Raw genomic sequence first — 17,256 nt, 5'->3', positions numbered from 1 at the left:
GCGGATAGAAGGCAGGTGGTTTGCATAGGAGGAGAGACTTCCTCTATTGCTACTAGCAACTGTGGCGTTCCCCAGGGGTCTGTACTTGGCCCGCTGTTGTTTCTTATTGCTGTGAATGATCTACCTTGTAACTTAAATGGAAATGTTTTTCAATATGCAGATGATACGACAATGCTTAGTATTGGTAGAGATATATCTAACCTCAAAAATTCTGTTGTTCATGGTATCAATAGGGCCACAGAATGGTTTGCTGCCAACAGCTTTCTTTTAAATAAGGACAAAACCTTGGACCTAATTTTTAGTCTTAGGGAAATTCCAGATACTATAGTGTCTAATAGTCATGTAAAATTTCTTGGTGTTACATTGGATCAAAAATTGTCTTGGGAGCCTCATTTAAACCAACTTTGTACTAGGCTGAGTCGATTAAAGTGCCTCTTTAGGAAATTAAGTTGTGTAATCCCAATAGATTGTCTGTTAAATGTTTACTATGGCCTCTTCCAATCAGCAGTAAGCTATGGAATAATTTTTTGGGGAAATAGCCCACATGTAAAAAAGGTTCTTGTAATTCAGAAAAAGATTCTAAGAATAATAGCCAAAGTAGATGTTGTTGAACACCATAAACCAATTTTTATTGATTTTAAAATTCTCACTGTTGTTAACTTGTATATTTTTAATTTATTGTTAACTAGTTTTAAGAATTTAAATGCTTTTAACTGCCGTAAAGATGTCCACCAGCACAATACTCGATTCAGAAATAAACTTGACATTCCCTATGTTAGACTGGAGAAATCTAAGAAAAGTTATGAAATAGTGGGCATGCAATGGATTAATAAGATACCTACATTTATGTTCTCTCTCCCATATAATTCTTTTAAACAAAAAGTGTTCCAATGGCTAGCTGTTAATCCTTTTTACGAACTCAAAGAGTTTTTAGACCTTCCTTCTTCAAAGTTGTGTTTTTAGTTTGTCTTTGTGTTAACTATTATGCCTTCACCTAATGCCTACAACCTGTCTAATTTTGTAATGTTTTGCTAACTTTCAAATGGTTGTTTTTACTTCTCAATAGTGATAAACTCTGTGATTTTAGTTTAAGACCAATTAAATAACTTAAAATGCAATTTTCTTTTTTTCGTAGACTTCAAAGTACACTTTGTTACTTACTTCTTAATTTGACAACTGCTCTGCATGAAAAATGTTTGACTCTTCCAATACATTTGTAATATGTCTACTGGAAATAAACATGTCTTATGTCTTATGTCATGTCTTATAAGTTTGTCAGAGCAACTGGCAACATAACCTGGAAGTAAACAATCCATTTGCGTTTTTTCTCAATTGAAGTAGAGCGAGCAATACAAAAGTTTACAATAAAAACATAAGGTCCGCCAAGATTTGGTATAATCTTACTACTTCAACTTATCATAGTCAAGGCATTATAGTCTGATTTTTACCGGAGTGCGGCTGGAGCTCATCCTACCTGCGAGGGACCCGACTCACGCACGCACACTCACCACCGTCCTAATTGCCTGAAAGCCCCGATCCCCTAGAAATATAACATCTGTTAATGATACCTCAAAATTGCAATTCATTTGATGTTAGATATACAGTAAAATGGTTAGTGTTAATAAATTTTTTGTTTAATTCAATGAAAAATGAGTCCAAACACGAAATAATTATGACAAGTAGCTAGCTAATAAAAACGCGTTTAAATATTCGTAGCTTTTACACTTTGTAAGCAAAATATATATTGTTTGGTATCATTTTACTAAGCATTTTGAGCTGAAGTCAAAAGCGTTACCAGATTTTATAACAAACGTAAAATAAAAAAAATCATAGTTTAATTTCCGTGAGCCACCGATGACTCGAATGGCAGGACAATGGTCTGTCCCACGTCCGTCCTAATCCCTTGCGTCTGTGTGTGTGAGGCCTGCGTGTGTGTGAGTAGGGTCGACCCTTCAGCCAGCCGCTTTCCGTCAACAATCATACTATAATAAAGTTTGTACTAAATGTTTTGAAATGTCTCGATCTGTCAGTGTCAGAAGTAAACATTTCTCGCATTCGTTTGATCTGAAATTAGGCAAGTTAACTTTACAGCTGTGACAACACTATGTGCTTCGATTATTTTTTCAATTCCAAAGTAAGTTGGCTGCAGAACTGGCAAATATTATTCATGTCACCTAGTGAATGTGTATCTGGATGGGTATCTGTTAAACCAGACCTCTCTTTTTCTACTCTCCTCATACGCATAAAGATATCTTATTATTAATTGTCTCCTCCTCCCGTTTTCAATATTTCTTCTTTGAACTTGAGCATTTTCTGTTCTTCCAACAAAACTGATTAACTGTTTGACTTGGTCTTAACCTACTGAATATTACAAACATTAATATTTACTCTCAAAAAGCTAATGAGTTTCTTTTTAAAAACAGCTGTTTTTTGTTTTTAAATTTGTTCTATGTATTTCTTATGGGGAAAACCCGACCTTTGAGAAGGTCTCACGCCCTTAAGAGTAGGAATTTTAAAATTCTAAAACCTTATTGCAAAACTACATATTGAGACGAATCTTTTGACACCCTAAACGTTAAAATTGGTCTAAAAATAAGGGAGGAGTTGCGTTAACAAAAAACGGCTTCACGTATTATATATATAGATTTGTAATTCACTAATAATTTTCATATTGTAACTTACCAAATCTATTTATTCTTAAATTAATTCATATATTATAAGATTAAGTAAAGATAAAGACTTACCTTATTAGACATAAATAAAACACAAGTTAGGAATGATCTTTATTAAGAAAAGACTTTGAGTTTAATGTGGGCTAAGTTAATAGCCAAAGGAATTTTGTAATTTAATAATAAGACCTATAGAAAGCTTTAACTTACTGTGCATAGCACAATCCCATGTTTTACCTAAACTATTTAAACAATTATTAACAATAACAACGCATGGAGAACTAATTATAACTATTAACAAAGATAAATTCTGAAAACTTTACCTTAATTTCTTACATCATAATAATAATTGGAAAAAGCCATAATTTAAGTAGAAATAATGACGATAATTTACAACATGTAAATATATTAATATAATTTCCAGTATCCACTTATTTTTATTTCTCAAAGCATTATCTACCGTTTTGAAACTTACGTTATTCATAGTTTAACATTAAACTATGATTTTACTCTTCATTAACTGAATGTTTGTAGGTTACTAAAATAAAACACAACACTTTAAGCATTTTTTATATTTAAGATCAAAACAAGTCATAAGTGTACTGCTACAATACATTTCAAAATAATTATTTTACAAAAATAATGGAGAATTTTAGTACCTAAGAATCAGTGGAGAACTAATGTGAAAACGCATAAAATTACTCAGGTTTCATAGCATAGCAAACAATATGTATACTTCCTGTGAGACTTGTGTAAGTTATGTGTAACATGTGTAAGTTGCGGTGACAAGTTAAATAATTCGGTCATTTCAAGTCCCACTTCCACACAACAACTAACTACCGTATCTAGTTGTCAACGCTTTTGTCAAAACTATAGTTGTTCAAAAACGGTGTTCTGTTCTGCGGATCTGCCCGCTGCCGGCTGCCCTGGCATTGTCGCAATGAAACTCGTTATTTTGATAACAGGGAGATCGCCGCAACAAAATGACCTGACAACAGTTATCGGACGAGCGGCAACACTGTTATTCACCCTGTTATGTTATATAACGTACATCTCTATCCTAAAACCAAACTGTTCTTTGTCTAACAGTTTGTTCCACTCTAAAAATTCTGTTAACTGAATAGCCATAACTCGTTCAAAAATTTTGGAAAATACAGGAATGTGCATCATGACAAACTAGAAATTAAACCTTCAGTTTTAGTTAAATTTTTTGGAATATTTGACATAAAATTATCAATACAAGTGGCAGTGGTAGAAGTTACTCTAGTTGGAAATGTTACAAGATACTTCATACCATAACTCTTTAATACATTCTTAAGTTCTAAGTGCTCCCTTGAATCCACCAAAACATTGATATTTATGTCCCCACCAATTATAATAAATTTACATCTTTTTATCAAAATGTTAATTAATGCATTTAGGCGTTTCAAAAATTCGAATGGATCTGATGAGGGTGAGCGATACACACCAACTATAATAATTTGACAACCATTTAACTTATAATTAACAGCACAGAATTCAAAAATGTTATATTCACCCAAACATGTATCAGATGTTGGCAAGACCACTGGCCTACCGGAGAGACCCTCCTCGGAGAGAATCATTACACCCCCCTTTACCTCTATTATAACAAGCATTTATCGGCAGCAGGTGTTGTGTTGGAAGTGAAGAATGTGCAAAGCTGTGAGTTGGCTATGACGTCACTGCTTGGTTGTCAGTTTGATACTTTGTCACAAATATGTTGGTGAAATTTCTTTGTACTTTTTAATATTTATTGTGCTTTAGTGGTTTGATATATTTGCAGAGTTTAATTTAAAGAATTTGGGCACTTATGTAAAATTGAAACTTTTAAACTATGCAATGTTTACAAGTTAACCATCTGTTCAATGAATTCTTGAGGTACATGTTATTGTTGGTATTAAACTTGTATTACAGTAATAACTTAGTCATGTTCAGTTTGTATCGATATTGGATTTTCATGAGATTTTCTTGAGGGTCTTGATTATAGTACCTTTCATGTGAAGGTGTTGATGTGTAAGACCTACTTGCTTGATTTGAGGTTGATGTCTTCAAGTTTCACTTCTTCCAAAATGTTTTTGTCTTAAAATCACTTGATAAAGTTGTTTGGATGTCTGTTGTTTAATTAGTAATTTTGTTGTTTTTTACCACTAGATGCTAGATGTCGCCATCTTAGTTTTCACTTAGCCTGTTTTGTCCATCTGTTTTGATATAAACAAAAATGTAAACTTGAAAAAGTTCAGATGATTGACAAAATAATTCAGCATTAAACTATGAAAACTATGAAATTTTATAGGACAAAGGGCTTTCACAGGATATCATCCAAACCCGCAAAAGGCACATCTAGAGGATAAGAGCTTTAAATTGATACCCAATATGCCAATAAAAATAAATAGTTAGGGGTCAATTTGCTGCACACAAAAATTCAACAAATTATTTTAATAATATAGATACCTACATGATTTACCAGGTGCATTTAACTATGTTGGTTTACCTTATAATTGCTAGGTTCTTGAAGATTGTAGATGTTTAAGCTCAATGTATATTTCGCCACAAGTGTGGCATCTTATTTTTAGTGTTTTTAAGTGATGTGATTACAAACTCTGCTGCTGAATATGCCACACTTGTGGCGAAATGTACACCGAGCTTAAACATCTACAAGTTTCAAGGACAGAGCATTTAACATTGACATGTTTAGTGTGACTACTGTATATTTTATTCAGGGAGTAGTTTGTAATGTGTGTATGGGATGCAGAAGGGCAGGCAGTGGAGACCAGTCAGGTGTACGGGCCGGCCTCAGCTGAGGTGGAGAGGCTGCGTCAGGAGCATGCAGAACTACTCTCACTGGTCGGAAAGGCAGTGGAACATGACGTACACAAGTGTGTCACTTCATTGTACTCTAAGCTGAGCAGCGAGGCTGAAGACTTGTCCATACCCATCGACGACATATCTGAACGTACTCAGAACTTTTATCAGGTCTTTGCAAAACGGATGGATGCTCATTTGGTTTACCAGAGTAGGTATTAAAATAATTAAAAAAAAAACAACAAAACTGTAGTAGAGTCCCGCTATTCCAAACTAACTGGGACCGAACTCTGTTAGGATTAGTGATAATTAGTGGATGTTGCAGCAAATGCGGAAGATACCAGCAAAGTTGCTCTGCCACTGGAGATTATGGCAATGTTGCTGCAACATTATAGTGTATTAAAAGCTTCTCTATAATTCAGGAGACATAAAACTTTACCAACATTTTCGGTTATATTACTACCTTCACTAACATTGGTGGGGTTATCGCTAGATTGTCCCTCTTTGCTAATTTTGCTGACACTTACGGTGTCGCTAAATTGACTGCCTTTGTTAAAGATATCGCTAGCTTTGTCAACGTTTGCAAGATTATCAATTGACTAGCTGTTACCCGGCTTCAAAAATATTAATAAAACTATTGATTGCTGTACCGGGTTGGGACATCATTGGACTTAATAAGCTGTCAGGGCAGGGCCCTAGGAGGGTATTAAAATAAAAGATGACTATCTCCTGTTTGATGTGTATATACCAATTCTTCTTCAAACAGGGCTAGTTGCAAATTGATGTAAAATCTGCTACAAAATCTCACGTAAAAGTATAAATAAACAATCTTTTCCAATTTTTTTTACCAGTGTACATTTATTTTGTTCCTCTAATGTATCCACACCTTTATAAAATAAAAAAAATCCTATGATTTTTTTTTGTTCGCTCACCCTTAAGCCTGTGGTTATATTGGCTCTATTCATGGATAAAATCACCTCAATTGGTCAAGTAGTTTTCACTTTATTGACATACTCCAAACATTCATATCTATAATATTAGTTCCTTCCATCTAAGTCATTGACTTGATCAGTAATATATTAAAATTATTAACACGCTACTCCATTTTCCCAGACATTATTTTTGAGGAAAACAAATCCAATACTTTTTTATAAAAATTTGGGGAAAAATAAAGTAAATAACTTGATGAATTATGTACTTAAAAATAAAATTACTCTATTCGCACAGTACCACAACAATTTAGTATTTGACAGTTCTCATTGTGTATCACAGCTTTTTGTTGCTGCTTTGTTCAAATTAGCTGTTATCATTCATTCAAATATAAAGTTAATAGTGCTGCACCCTGTTGGTAAACTTTGTAACATTATACTGTAATGCTAGTGAACACCATAGAATCAACTTGTTTAATTGAACCAGCTTTTGAGATTCATTAATAGGTTAACAACATGGGAAATTCCAGTGCCACTGGGGAGGAGCCCAAAAGTCAGATCAGAATAAAAACTACTTAGTTTTCCTATTTAATGCCTAAAAAGAATCAGTGTACCAAATTTCAGTCTTTTAGGTAAATGGGAAGTAGGAGAATTAGTGATGAGTGAGTCATTGAGGGCTTTGCATTTTATACGTATAGATTTTAGAACTTTTCAGGTATAATCACCAATGTTCACAGTGCCATGAATAGCATTGGTGACGTGCATGAAATATCGTTAGAATCTCTAACATTCTTGACTCTCTAGCTAACATTGCCAATAGTACATCAATATCACTAACTTTAGCGTCATTGCTAGCTTCGGCAAAGTTTGTGACAACATCGTTAACTTCAACGACTTTTGCGGTGACAAGATTAGCTTTGTACTAGCAGGTTTAATAAAGTCAAATGATTTATAATTCAGTCCGTAGTTCAGGTATAGGTGGATTTTTTTAAATAACGGGATTAGGAATATCGGGACTCGACTGTAGTTTATTTGAGGGATTATGTTAAGTGAACTGGAACAGATTTGTTTAAAGATTAAAGTAAAATATTTTAATCCAAATGAATTTATGGTCATAAATTCTTATCAATATGAATAAGGTAATCTTAGGATAAAAGTTATTTATTATTTTTGAAAAGGAAATTTTAACTCAAAGTTCAAAACCTTGGAAAGTGCAGAAAGTGTATGTTTCAACAATACATAAGGTTTTTTATGCAGTAAATTGGAGCTCAAAATTAAGCTGCTTCTTGTCGACTGATATGTCTATCTTTTAGCCTATAGTGTTAACTATATTCCAGATGTGAATCAGGAAACAAAAGAACAGTTGTTGGACTACCTGGAGAAATATGCCATGACTTGTCTGTACAGAGTTCTCTTCTGTCCTCAATCTACAGATGACGAAGAAAAAGATCTTCAGATTCAAAAGAGGTAAAATTTCTGTTGAGCAAGGCTTTTTGTCCTGTTCCTATGGTTATTCTTTTTAATCTAGAGCACTACTATTTATTTTCCTCATAAATTAATTGAGCGGAGCGAAGCTCTTTGGGATCTACATCAGTGCAAACTTTCTAACACTAAAACTCAATAATTGCTGAACATATTTTAGCCAACCTTACCAAGGTTGTTTTGACAAATGTGTGGAAGGTTTAGAAGAAACCAATTTAAATTTTTGATAAGGCCTATATAGTTTAAAAGTAACTCAAAGTTTTTTTAATTTTAACCAGGGCCGGATCTAGGAACCGCGAAACCCCGCAATGCGGGGAGGCCCAAGCCCTTAGGGGGCGCAAAGAGCTCTATAATAGTCTCGATTTAGATTGTAAAAGCAATATAAAGGAAACTCACGTTTTTAACAACTAACTAACTATTTTTATATTCATAAATCAAACTGTTTCATGATTTTATGAAACATAAAAAAATGTATATAAAATTTGAACCATTTAAGAATTTGAGCATTAAAAACTAGGGCTAAATCATGAATATTCGTAATTTTACTTGCAATATCAAAACATTTTGGTATAGACAACGAACAAAATGCAAAGTTTTCAATTTATTTTCAATCAAACTTTAAACCGTACCACTATTTGAACGACTGTATAAGTTACTAGGCCTACTTATTTACAGAATATTTATGATGAACAACAAAAGAGGAGTATTTAAGAAAAAAATCACGTCAAACTACAAAAATAGACAGACAAACAACAAACAAAATGATTGAAAACCAAACCATTATTTTTTTGTAACAATTTATATACAAATAAAATATAAATCAATCAATTATTTAAGATTAAAGTAAACAATAAACAATTAAACATAGTTGTTACAGTCTTAACAATGGGTCCTTTAAAATTAATTATGAATTTTACTTTAAACAATAGATTAGAATCTCTACACACAATGAAACAGCTTAATTTGTGAAACTTATTTACAGGATAGTAGTTAATAGTTATTGACAACAAAGAAAATAATTGTTAAATTAATTGGAAACTGCACTACGGGTAATTTCCATTGATAGTATAGTCCTCGAACCATAAAAACAGCTAGGTCTGTTTTGCGATTTCTGGCCCACGATTTAAACGTCCTGTGTCTTGAAAACCTTCAAGCATAGATAAAAGGAGTAGACATACTCCTTTTATCTATGCTTGAATAAAGTCATATTTTTGGGAATACTCTAAGCCCTTTTTTATATACAGAGTGATTGATGTAAGTGTGCCAGCTATTTTATTCGAAAGTTATAAGGGATATAACAAAATGTTAAACTGTAAATGCCTTGGATTTTTTATTTTTTAAATTTTGGTCAAGTTGAAAAAAAATTTTAGCCACCATGTTTCCAATATGACCGCCATCTTTGATTTTTCTTATGGAAGACCCTATATTTTAGGATTGTTTTGGAAAGTAAATGCAATCCAACCTAGCTCTGGAAGACTCTCTACAAGAATTACAAAAGCTAGAAGCTGGAATTACTATGGGAACCAACATAAATATCCTGGCATTTACACCCAGACGTGGTCATTCTCTTGAAATACTTTTAATTTTGATTCGTGTTTGTCCAATCGTTGTCTAACTAATTCTTCATCTAATTTAGTATCTGCGTCGGGGATCAGCAGGTCTAGTTTTGTTCGTAGTTCGCGTCCAAACATCATAAAAGCTGGTGATTTTCCGGTTGACCTTTTTGGAGATATTCTGTATGCGAACAAGAAACTTTTGAGCTTTTCTTGGACGGTTCCTACATTGTTCTGTGATATACTCATACGTTCTTTAAATGTTCAAACACACCGTTCTGCTAACCCATTGCTTTTTGGGTGATATGGTGTTATACGTGAGTGCTTGATATTAAGGTTTTTGCAGAACGTCTGGAACTCATGAGATGTCAACTGAGGACCGTTGTCACTGACGATAGTTTTGGGATAGCCTAATCTTGAGAACAATTCTTCTAAGGCATTGATAGTGGCTTTTGTAGTTGTTGTCGACATGGGTATCACTTCTAGCCATTTTGATTGTGCGTCTACAACAATCAACCACATTTTACCTAAGAATGGCCCCGCAAAGTCTATGTGGATTCTTGACTAGACTTCTGTTGGGACGGTCCACGAGAAGAGTGGCATCTCCGTGTCTTTAGGCCTGTTCTCTTGACAACCAACACAATGTTTTGTATGTTCTTCCATATCTTTATCTAGACCGGGCCACCACACTTGAAATCTCGCTTTACCTTTCATGGCGACTATTCCTGGATGTCTCTCATGGAGTACTTGTTACAAGCTGAAGTACGATTATAAATGAATTAATTATTAATATTTGTGCAGTAACATATCAATAGAATGCATAGAAAATAATTTTAAAACAACAACAATAGAGCTCATAAATTAACTTCTACTCCTGCGAAAAATAAGTAAGTGAGCATATATTTATTTATCTAAAAATTAATTACATTAATCCCTATTGATAAGTAATATTGCATAATACTTGGCTAAAATTACTTAATATTAAGGTTGCAATTACAATATAAAGTAGGTATAGAGCTTTATCATACAACTTGAAGGCAAGTGAGCGCAGCGAACGAGCTCCAACCTAAAAGTGAGTGAGCGTAGCGAACGAACTTCATATGACATATAACTAACTTAACCGCGAGCGAAGCCGTAAGTGAATTTTAGTCTAATCTACTAGGCCTATATGGGGCTAAGCTACCTAAAAATACAGGTAGGCTTACTAGGTTAATTAATGTACCTGCCAGCATAATGGTAGGCTAGGCCGATAGGCCTAACATCCATTAAAAAGGAGAATGAAATAGTGGGCTTAATAACTGGTTTAGCTATGTGAAAAAGAAAACACCTTAATTGCGATGGTAAAACATAGGCCTACATTAATTTTGTTAGTTAAACCATGTACAGTATCCTCTTGAATTATTCTCCCAAGTGGAGGTGTTTAGGGATAATCTAAGTAAAACTACGACGAAAAACGAATTTAAACTATAAAATAATCAAATGTATTTCTCATTAATGTTTTCATGACAAGGAACAATATTGGACAAGAAAACAGACAGCTGATAGTAAATAAACATTCACATCATCTGTAGTATGACTATTACAAATAACAAAAGGCAGGCATTTTCAACACTTTCCCTTATTTGCATAGTCATGCCGAGAGTACAAGATTTTCTTGCAGGACTTGAAGTCTTGGTTGAGGTATAGAGTTCGTTTCATCGTCAACAAGAGTAACTTCGGCAAAGTTAGACGAGACATAATCGTTTAGCCACTCGGGTTGCCTTCTTTCCCGAGTTGAGTGTCGAGTTGCAGGATCGTTGGATAACTCTCCATCTTCACTGATACTTGACGGGTCTTCAGTCGGTATAGGCGCATTATTACTCTTCACTGGAGAACTAGGCTCGTCAATAGTCTCTTCAACTTCTTGCCAATCCTCTTCGACGTCATTGGTTTTCTCAATCTTGATGGGCCACTCAACTTTCTTGTCACAGTCTCCAACGATTTCTTGAAAAACGACGTCACGAGAAACTACGATATCTCTTCTCTCTGGAACATAGATTCGATATCGTTCATCGCCATCGTATCCAACCAGGTAACCAACCACAGCTTTCCTGTCCATTTTTCGCCTCCTCTGAACAGGAACATGGACGTAGCACTTTGAGCTGACCACTCGCAGATGTTTGATCCTCGGCTTTTGACCAAACCAGAGCTCAAAAGGTGATTTGTTGCAACTGCTGACTTTCCCACTCGGTTCAAAACGTAGCCAGCAGTGATGACAAGTTCAGCCCAGATCGCTGCAGGAAATGTTACATTTGGATTGGCGTACTTGAAGGTCCGGGCCATTTCGACGATTGTTCTGTTCTCTCTCTCTACAGCACCATTTTGCTCGGGTGTATACGGCGCTATCAGACGTTGGTTAACACCATATTCTCTGAGGATTTGACGAACTTCAGCGTTGTCAAACTCACAACCGTTGTCGCTGAGAAACTCTTTGACGTGATGACCAATTGTGCGTGCTTTAGACAACACTTCACGCAACGCTTACTTCAAAGCAGATTTTTCCCTTGCGACAAAACAGTATCGGTACCTTGAAAAGTGGTCTTTTATGACGATCAAGTATCGGCGACCTCCGAAGGATGGGTCAAACGGGCCGCAAACATCACCGGATAACAACTCACCGGGGGCTGAGGGGCGTTCTCGTGTTCCGAATGGTAGACGGTGTGCCTTTCCGAACTGACACGGTTCGCAGATCTCGTAGTTGGCTGGCACTTTGATACCCATTTCGTATTCGAGCTTCGATCGGACGTAACGTTTATCCATGTGACCCCAGCGCTCATGATATAACTGCAGAATGCGATTGTCTTCTGCTGCATTAGCGCAAACCTCAGATGGTTGAACTGTGTGAAATGAGGCACGATACAAAGTTCCACCACAGTTTCGAGTACCTTTGAATACAGTTTTTTCGTTAATAGTGAACCTACACTCGGTATTAGTCGATTCAAACCTGCTATTAGGGTTTCGATCATGAGCTGCGAGAATGGACACTAAGTTCCGAGAAACGTCAGGAACATACCATACATCGTTGAGTGTGAACATTTCCAGTTTTCCATTTTCATAGTTCGCTACTTCAACGACTCCACTGCCAAGAGCTTTTATAACTTCCTTTCCCGCCGCCTTTACTGTTGCGTTCGAGTTTGCAGGAAAAGGTTTGTACTCCGTGAACCAACTCAGATTTGACGTAATGTGCCGTGTAGCGCCATTGTCGATCCACCACTGGTCGTTCGTGGTCACGATATTCATGTCACTGCTGATGGAAATCAGCGCACTTCGGTTGTCGGTCACGTTAACTTGCGAGCCCTTCGTTCTCTTCTTATCAGTGTCACTCGTTTTTGAACTAGTGCTAATGCCGTTAGCTCGATCTGGATACGCACGCTTGCCGTCAGCTTTCCATTTAGAACACTGGCGAATCCAATGACCTTTCCCCGAACAGTATTTGCACGAAGTGTCACCTTTTGGTTTCCTATTCTTCTGACCACCGCTGTTTGTGGCACTAAGAATGTCACCAGCTTTTGACGTAGGAGCAACATTACGTTCATGAAGGATTAATGCAGATGAAACATCTTCAAGTTTCTTGCTCTCGTTTGCCTTCATAAGTAAGTAGCTAGACTTGAACGATTCAAAACGCTTCGGCAAAATGTGTAACACTTTTGACACAAACAGGAGCTCAAGAAAATCTTCGACTGTTTGGATGTTACGCGTTTTGAGGCCAGCTGCAAATTCGCGGTTTTGATTCTTCAATCTTGAAAGCACGGTCGGGGCATCCTCGGTATCATCCCATTCCATACTGAAGAAATCCAAACACTGACGAAACAACTGATCTTCTGCCTTGTTATCAAACTGCTCGATCAAAATGTCCCACGCTTCCTTAGCTGATAATCTTCCGGAAATACGTTGATGTAGATCATCACTAACGCACTGAGAAATAACTATTTTTGCCTGAGTCGTGGATTTGTTAAATTTTTGAAGTTCTTCCTTTTCGGCTTTAGTCGGAGGCTCAGAGAGGGTAGGCTTTTCTCTCTTTCCCTCGACGATATCAACCGCATCGAACAACTCTAGAACGTCCAACACTCGATCTTTCCACGTCGGCCAATCTTCTGCTCCTTTCAATGGTTTTATACCTTTCACGTATTCCATTTGTAGAGCTGGACGAACTCGATCGAAAGATATACCAAAGAAATAATACTCTTGAGACAGAAAAATACGTCAGTATAAATTGTTCTTACCCTGTACGTAGTAGACTAGATTTCCCAACACTGTTATGTACATAAAACGATGCTGGCGACCATAACCTCTTGAATTATTCTCCCAAGTGGAGGTGTTTAGGGATAATCTAAGTAAAACTACGACGAAAAACGAATTTAAACTATAAAATAATCAAATGTATTTCTCATTAATGTTTTCATGACAAGGAACAATATTGGACAAGAAAACAGACAGCTGATAGTAAATAAACATTCACATCATCTGTAGTATGACTATTACAAATAACAAAAGGCAGGCATTTTCAACATATCCTACGCTATCATTTCATCACAATCTTTCTTCTGGGTTCTGGCCTTTGGGTAGGTATTCATGTACCGAATATCATTATGTAAAGTAAATTGTAAAACTGATATTTAAAACGAAAACTATAATACTAACTATAACGACATTTTGGAAAATACTTACCTTTGTTTTCTTCACAAAGAAAGAGTCTATTGCAACTTGCCGCTTCATTCTTACACAAACACATAAATAACCTCAAAATTCAGTACAAACTAGCATTACCACCTCAGACTGTCTGGTCTGAGTCAGACAAACACGAAGGCTACGCCACCCACACTCACTGACTGTGACTGACTGACTGAAGAGAAGGAGAAGAAGCTTAGCATAGCACTATAGCTTTAGGAGCGACGGCCGGCGAAAACTAACATGATTTTCATAATTACTATTTAATAGTTTACTCAATTTTGATTAGGCTACCAAGCATTTTGTGTACTTTTATTTGAAGTAAAGTTTAGTATTAAATGGGCAAATAAAATATATACCGTAGTAAAACAACTGCATTATTTTGTTTGGTTTTCAACTAGTTTAAAATTTTTTTTATACACAGCTCTTGGGGGGGGGGGGGCACGTGCCCCCTGTGCCCCCCCCCCTAAATCCGCCACTGCATTTAAGGATTGCAGATACCGTAATCTAATCGTCATAAACAGTTCCCACACTCCGTATTGCTCGCCTTTACTACTTCCTTCATCACTTCCTAAGTCACGGACCTGTTTCCTTCCCTTCCCATAGCATTTAAGGATTGCAGATACCGTAATCTAATCGTCATAAACACATCCCACACTCCACACTGCTACCCTTGACTACAATGTATCGAGTAATCTTCAGTGTAATCTTTGCTCAATAGTAACAACTGATGTTTTTCCTTTTGTACTGTATTTATAATTTGCTAGTATACTGTGGACAGACAACTTACAAGTCTTTTGTTTACTTTTTCCTTGTTATTTAATTTAGCCAAGATGGTTACTTAGCAACCCATAAGACTAATGTTAAAAAAAATGTGACTTTCAGTTTAACTTTTCTACGTAATTAGATTTTTGTTGGCAGTTCTAACTGCAGTAAACTCGTTTTTAGGCCAGGAATAAACTATTTACAACATTTGAAGAAAATCGTCGGAGCCGTTTTCGAGATCTTTCTGCAAGCAAGCATACATACATACAAGCAAACATTGCTCGTATTAGAGTATAGGATATAGGCCTACGGATTTTAGTTTTCTGTGAGAGTAGGCGAGAACTCAACAATTTGTGGCATGCCAATAAAGTTTTATGTGCTGCATTTAATATTTGCTGAATTTCAGAGTCTTCTTCATTATTATTCGTCAGCATTACTCCTAGGTAAGGGAAATTGTTTACTTTCTAAAATTTGTATCCTTCTATTTCTACATTATTTTTATTATTTAATTGGGTAGCTCTTCCACATCCCATTATCTTGGTTTTGTCTTCATTGATATTTAAGCCAACTTTTTTATTGTGGTTTATGAGTTTTGAGACCATAACTTTTAGTTCTTCTTCATTTTTGGCAACAAGTGGCACATCATCTGCAAATGCCAGGATATTTATGTTGGTTTCCATAGTAATTCCAGCTTCTAGCTTTTGTAATTCTTGTAGAGAGTCTTCCAGAGCTAGGTTGAATAGCAATGGGGACAAACTATCTCCTTTTCTCACACCAGTATTTATATCAAAATCCTCTGAGAATTCTCCATTGACTTTAACCTTGCATTTAGATCCTGATACAGTTGACTTTGATAGATTTATTAACTTTTTAGGTATTCCATACTTTTCCATTACTTTCCAGGAGTTTTGTCCTAGTGATCGAGTCGTACGCTTTGGAGAAGTCAATGAAAAGGCAGAGAAAGGACTTGTTGAATTCATAATATTTGGCAATTGCCTCTTTCAGTATAAACATTTGGTCCGTGGTTGATCATCCTCTTGTGAAGCTGGCTTGATGGTCTCCTATGATATTTGATGTATATTCCTCTAGTCTTTTTTGTAAAATCTTTGATAGTACTTTGTAGGTGCAGTTGAGGAGGGAAATTCCTCTGTAATTGGTGCATTCTTTTTTGTCTCCTTTCTTGTGAATGGGAATGATAACTGCTTCCTTCCACTCGTTTGGAATCAATTCGTTGTCCCAAATATCAATGATCAGTTTGTGAATCTCCCTTGCCAGTTCTGTGCCTCCTGCTTTGATTACTTCCGATAAAATAGAGTCCTCCCCTGGGGCTTTATTATTTTTTAATTCCTTGATTGACGCTTCTACTTCTTGAATTGTTGGGTATGGTACCATTGGATCTACATTCTGGTACGCTTCCTCCTCTTCTTCATCTTGTTCAGACTGTCTTACATTCAAAAGATCTTTGAAATGTTCCTGCCATACTTGTAGTCCTTCTTTGCTCTGCACCACCAGCTGCCCTGATTTGTTTTTAATCCCCATATGGCATTTGACTGTATCCCTTCCTAAAAAATCTTATTGATCGGTAGAAGTCTCTACTGTTGTTTGCTGTCCTGTCCTGTTCAGCTTTCTCTAAGATTTGGTTTACCCATTCTCTTTTTTTCCTCCAAAATACTTTTACTGTCTCTTTTGAGATTTTTTTTTGTAGTTTTCTCTATCTCTTTCTTGTTTCTTGTTGAGCCAGACTTTTTTGCTTTTTCCTTTGTAAGACAGCTTTACATTCTTCGTCAAACCATGGTTTTTTGGTTTTCCTTTCCCCTTTCTCACAAACTTCTTTTGCACAGTCTTGCAGGGTCTCTTTGATGTTCTTCCAAACCTTCTCAATTCTATTTACCTCTGAGTCTTCTTGATCAAGGTTGTTTAATGCTTGGAAACGGTTAGACAATCATGTCTTAAATAATAATAATAATAACCATGCCTTAAATAATAATAATAATAATCATGCCTTAAAGTACACCTAACAATAACCTTAAATATAGGATAACGACAATAAAGCTGTTAAAAAAGGCCATTCGGTAAGTGTCTGATTAATATTCGGAGTTATTAATAAAAACTACTGTGCAAGGGGGCCCCTCCTGGGCTCGGGGGCCCCGGATGCTCGCCCCGTCTGTCCATAGGTAAGTTCGGCCCTGATTTGATTTGATTTTACTTGATGTATTCCTGTTGCAGGATAAGACAGTTGAACTGGGTGAGTGCAGCTCATGTTGATTGTGGCATCAATGAGACTGACCCTGAAGTCCAGGATCACGTCTATACTGCTATAACTGGTAA

General features: G+C 36.0%; 1 protein-coding gene across 7 annotated transcripts in view; it reads left to right on the top strand.

Annotated features, from left to right (window-relative positions):
- LOC128982937 (rab5 GDP/GTP exchange factor-like) overlaps window positions 1-17,256 on the top strand; it is a 255,403-nt gene that overhangs the window by 76,661 nt on the left and 161,486 nt on the right. For all 7 annotated transcript variants that reach the window (XM_054402024.1, XM_054402025.1, XM_054402028.1 and 4 more), the window contains exons 4-6: window positions 5,443-5,703; window positions 7,759-7,888; window positions 17,155-17,252. In XM_054402024.1, the coding sequence (XP_054257999.1) occupies window positions 5,443-5,703; window positions 7,759-7,888; window positions 17,155-17,252 (489 nt within the window). The remainder of the gene's footprint in view (window positions 1-5,442; window positions 5,704-7,758; window positions 7,889-17,154; window positions 17,253-17,256) is intronic.

The sequence above is a fragment of the Macrosteles quadrilineatus genome, unplaced genomic scaffold (genome assembly GCF_028750875.1).
Source record: "Macrosteles quadrilineatus isolate MER2022 unplaced genomic scaffold, UCM_ALF_1.0 Scaffold_1__1_contigs__length_201487025, whole genome shotgun sequence".
Taxonomy (NCBI): domain Eukaryota; kingdom Metazoa; phylum Arthropoda; class Insecta; order Hemiptera; family Cicadellidae; genus Macrosteles; species Macrosteles quadrilineatus.
Note: the sequence above shows the minus strand (reverse complement) of the source record. Positions and strands in the feature narration are given on the sequence as shown.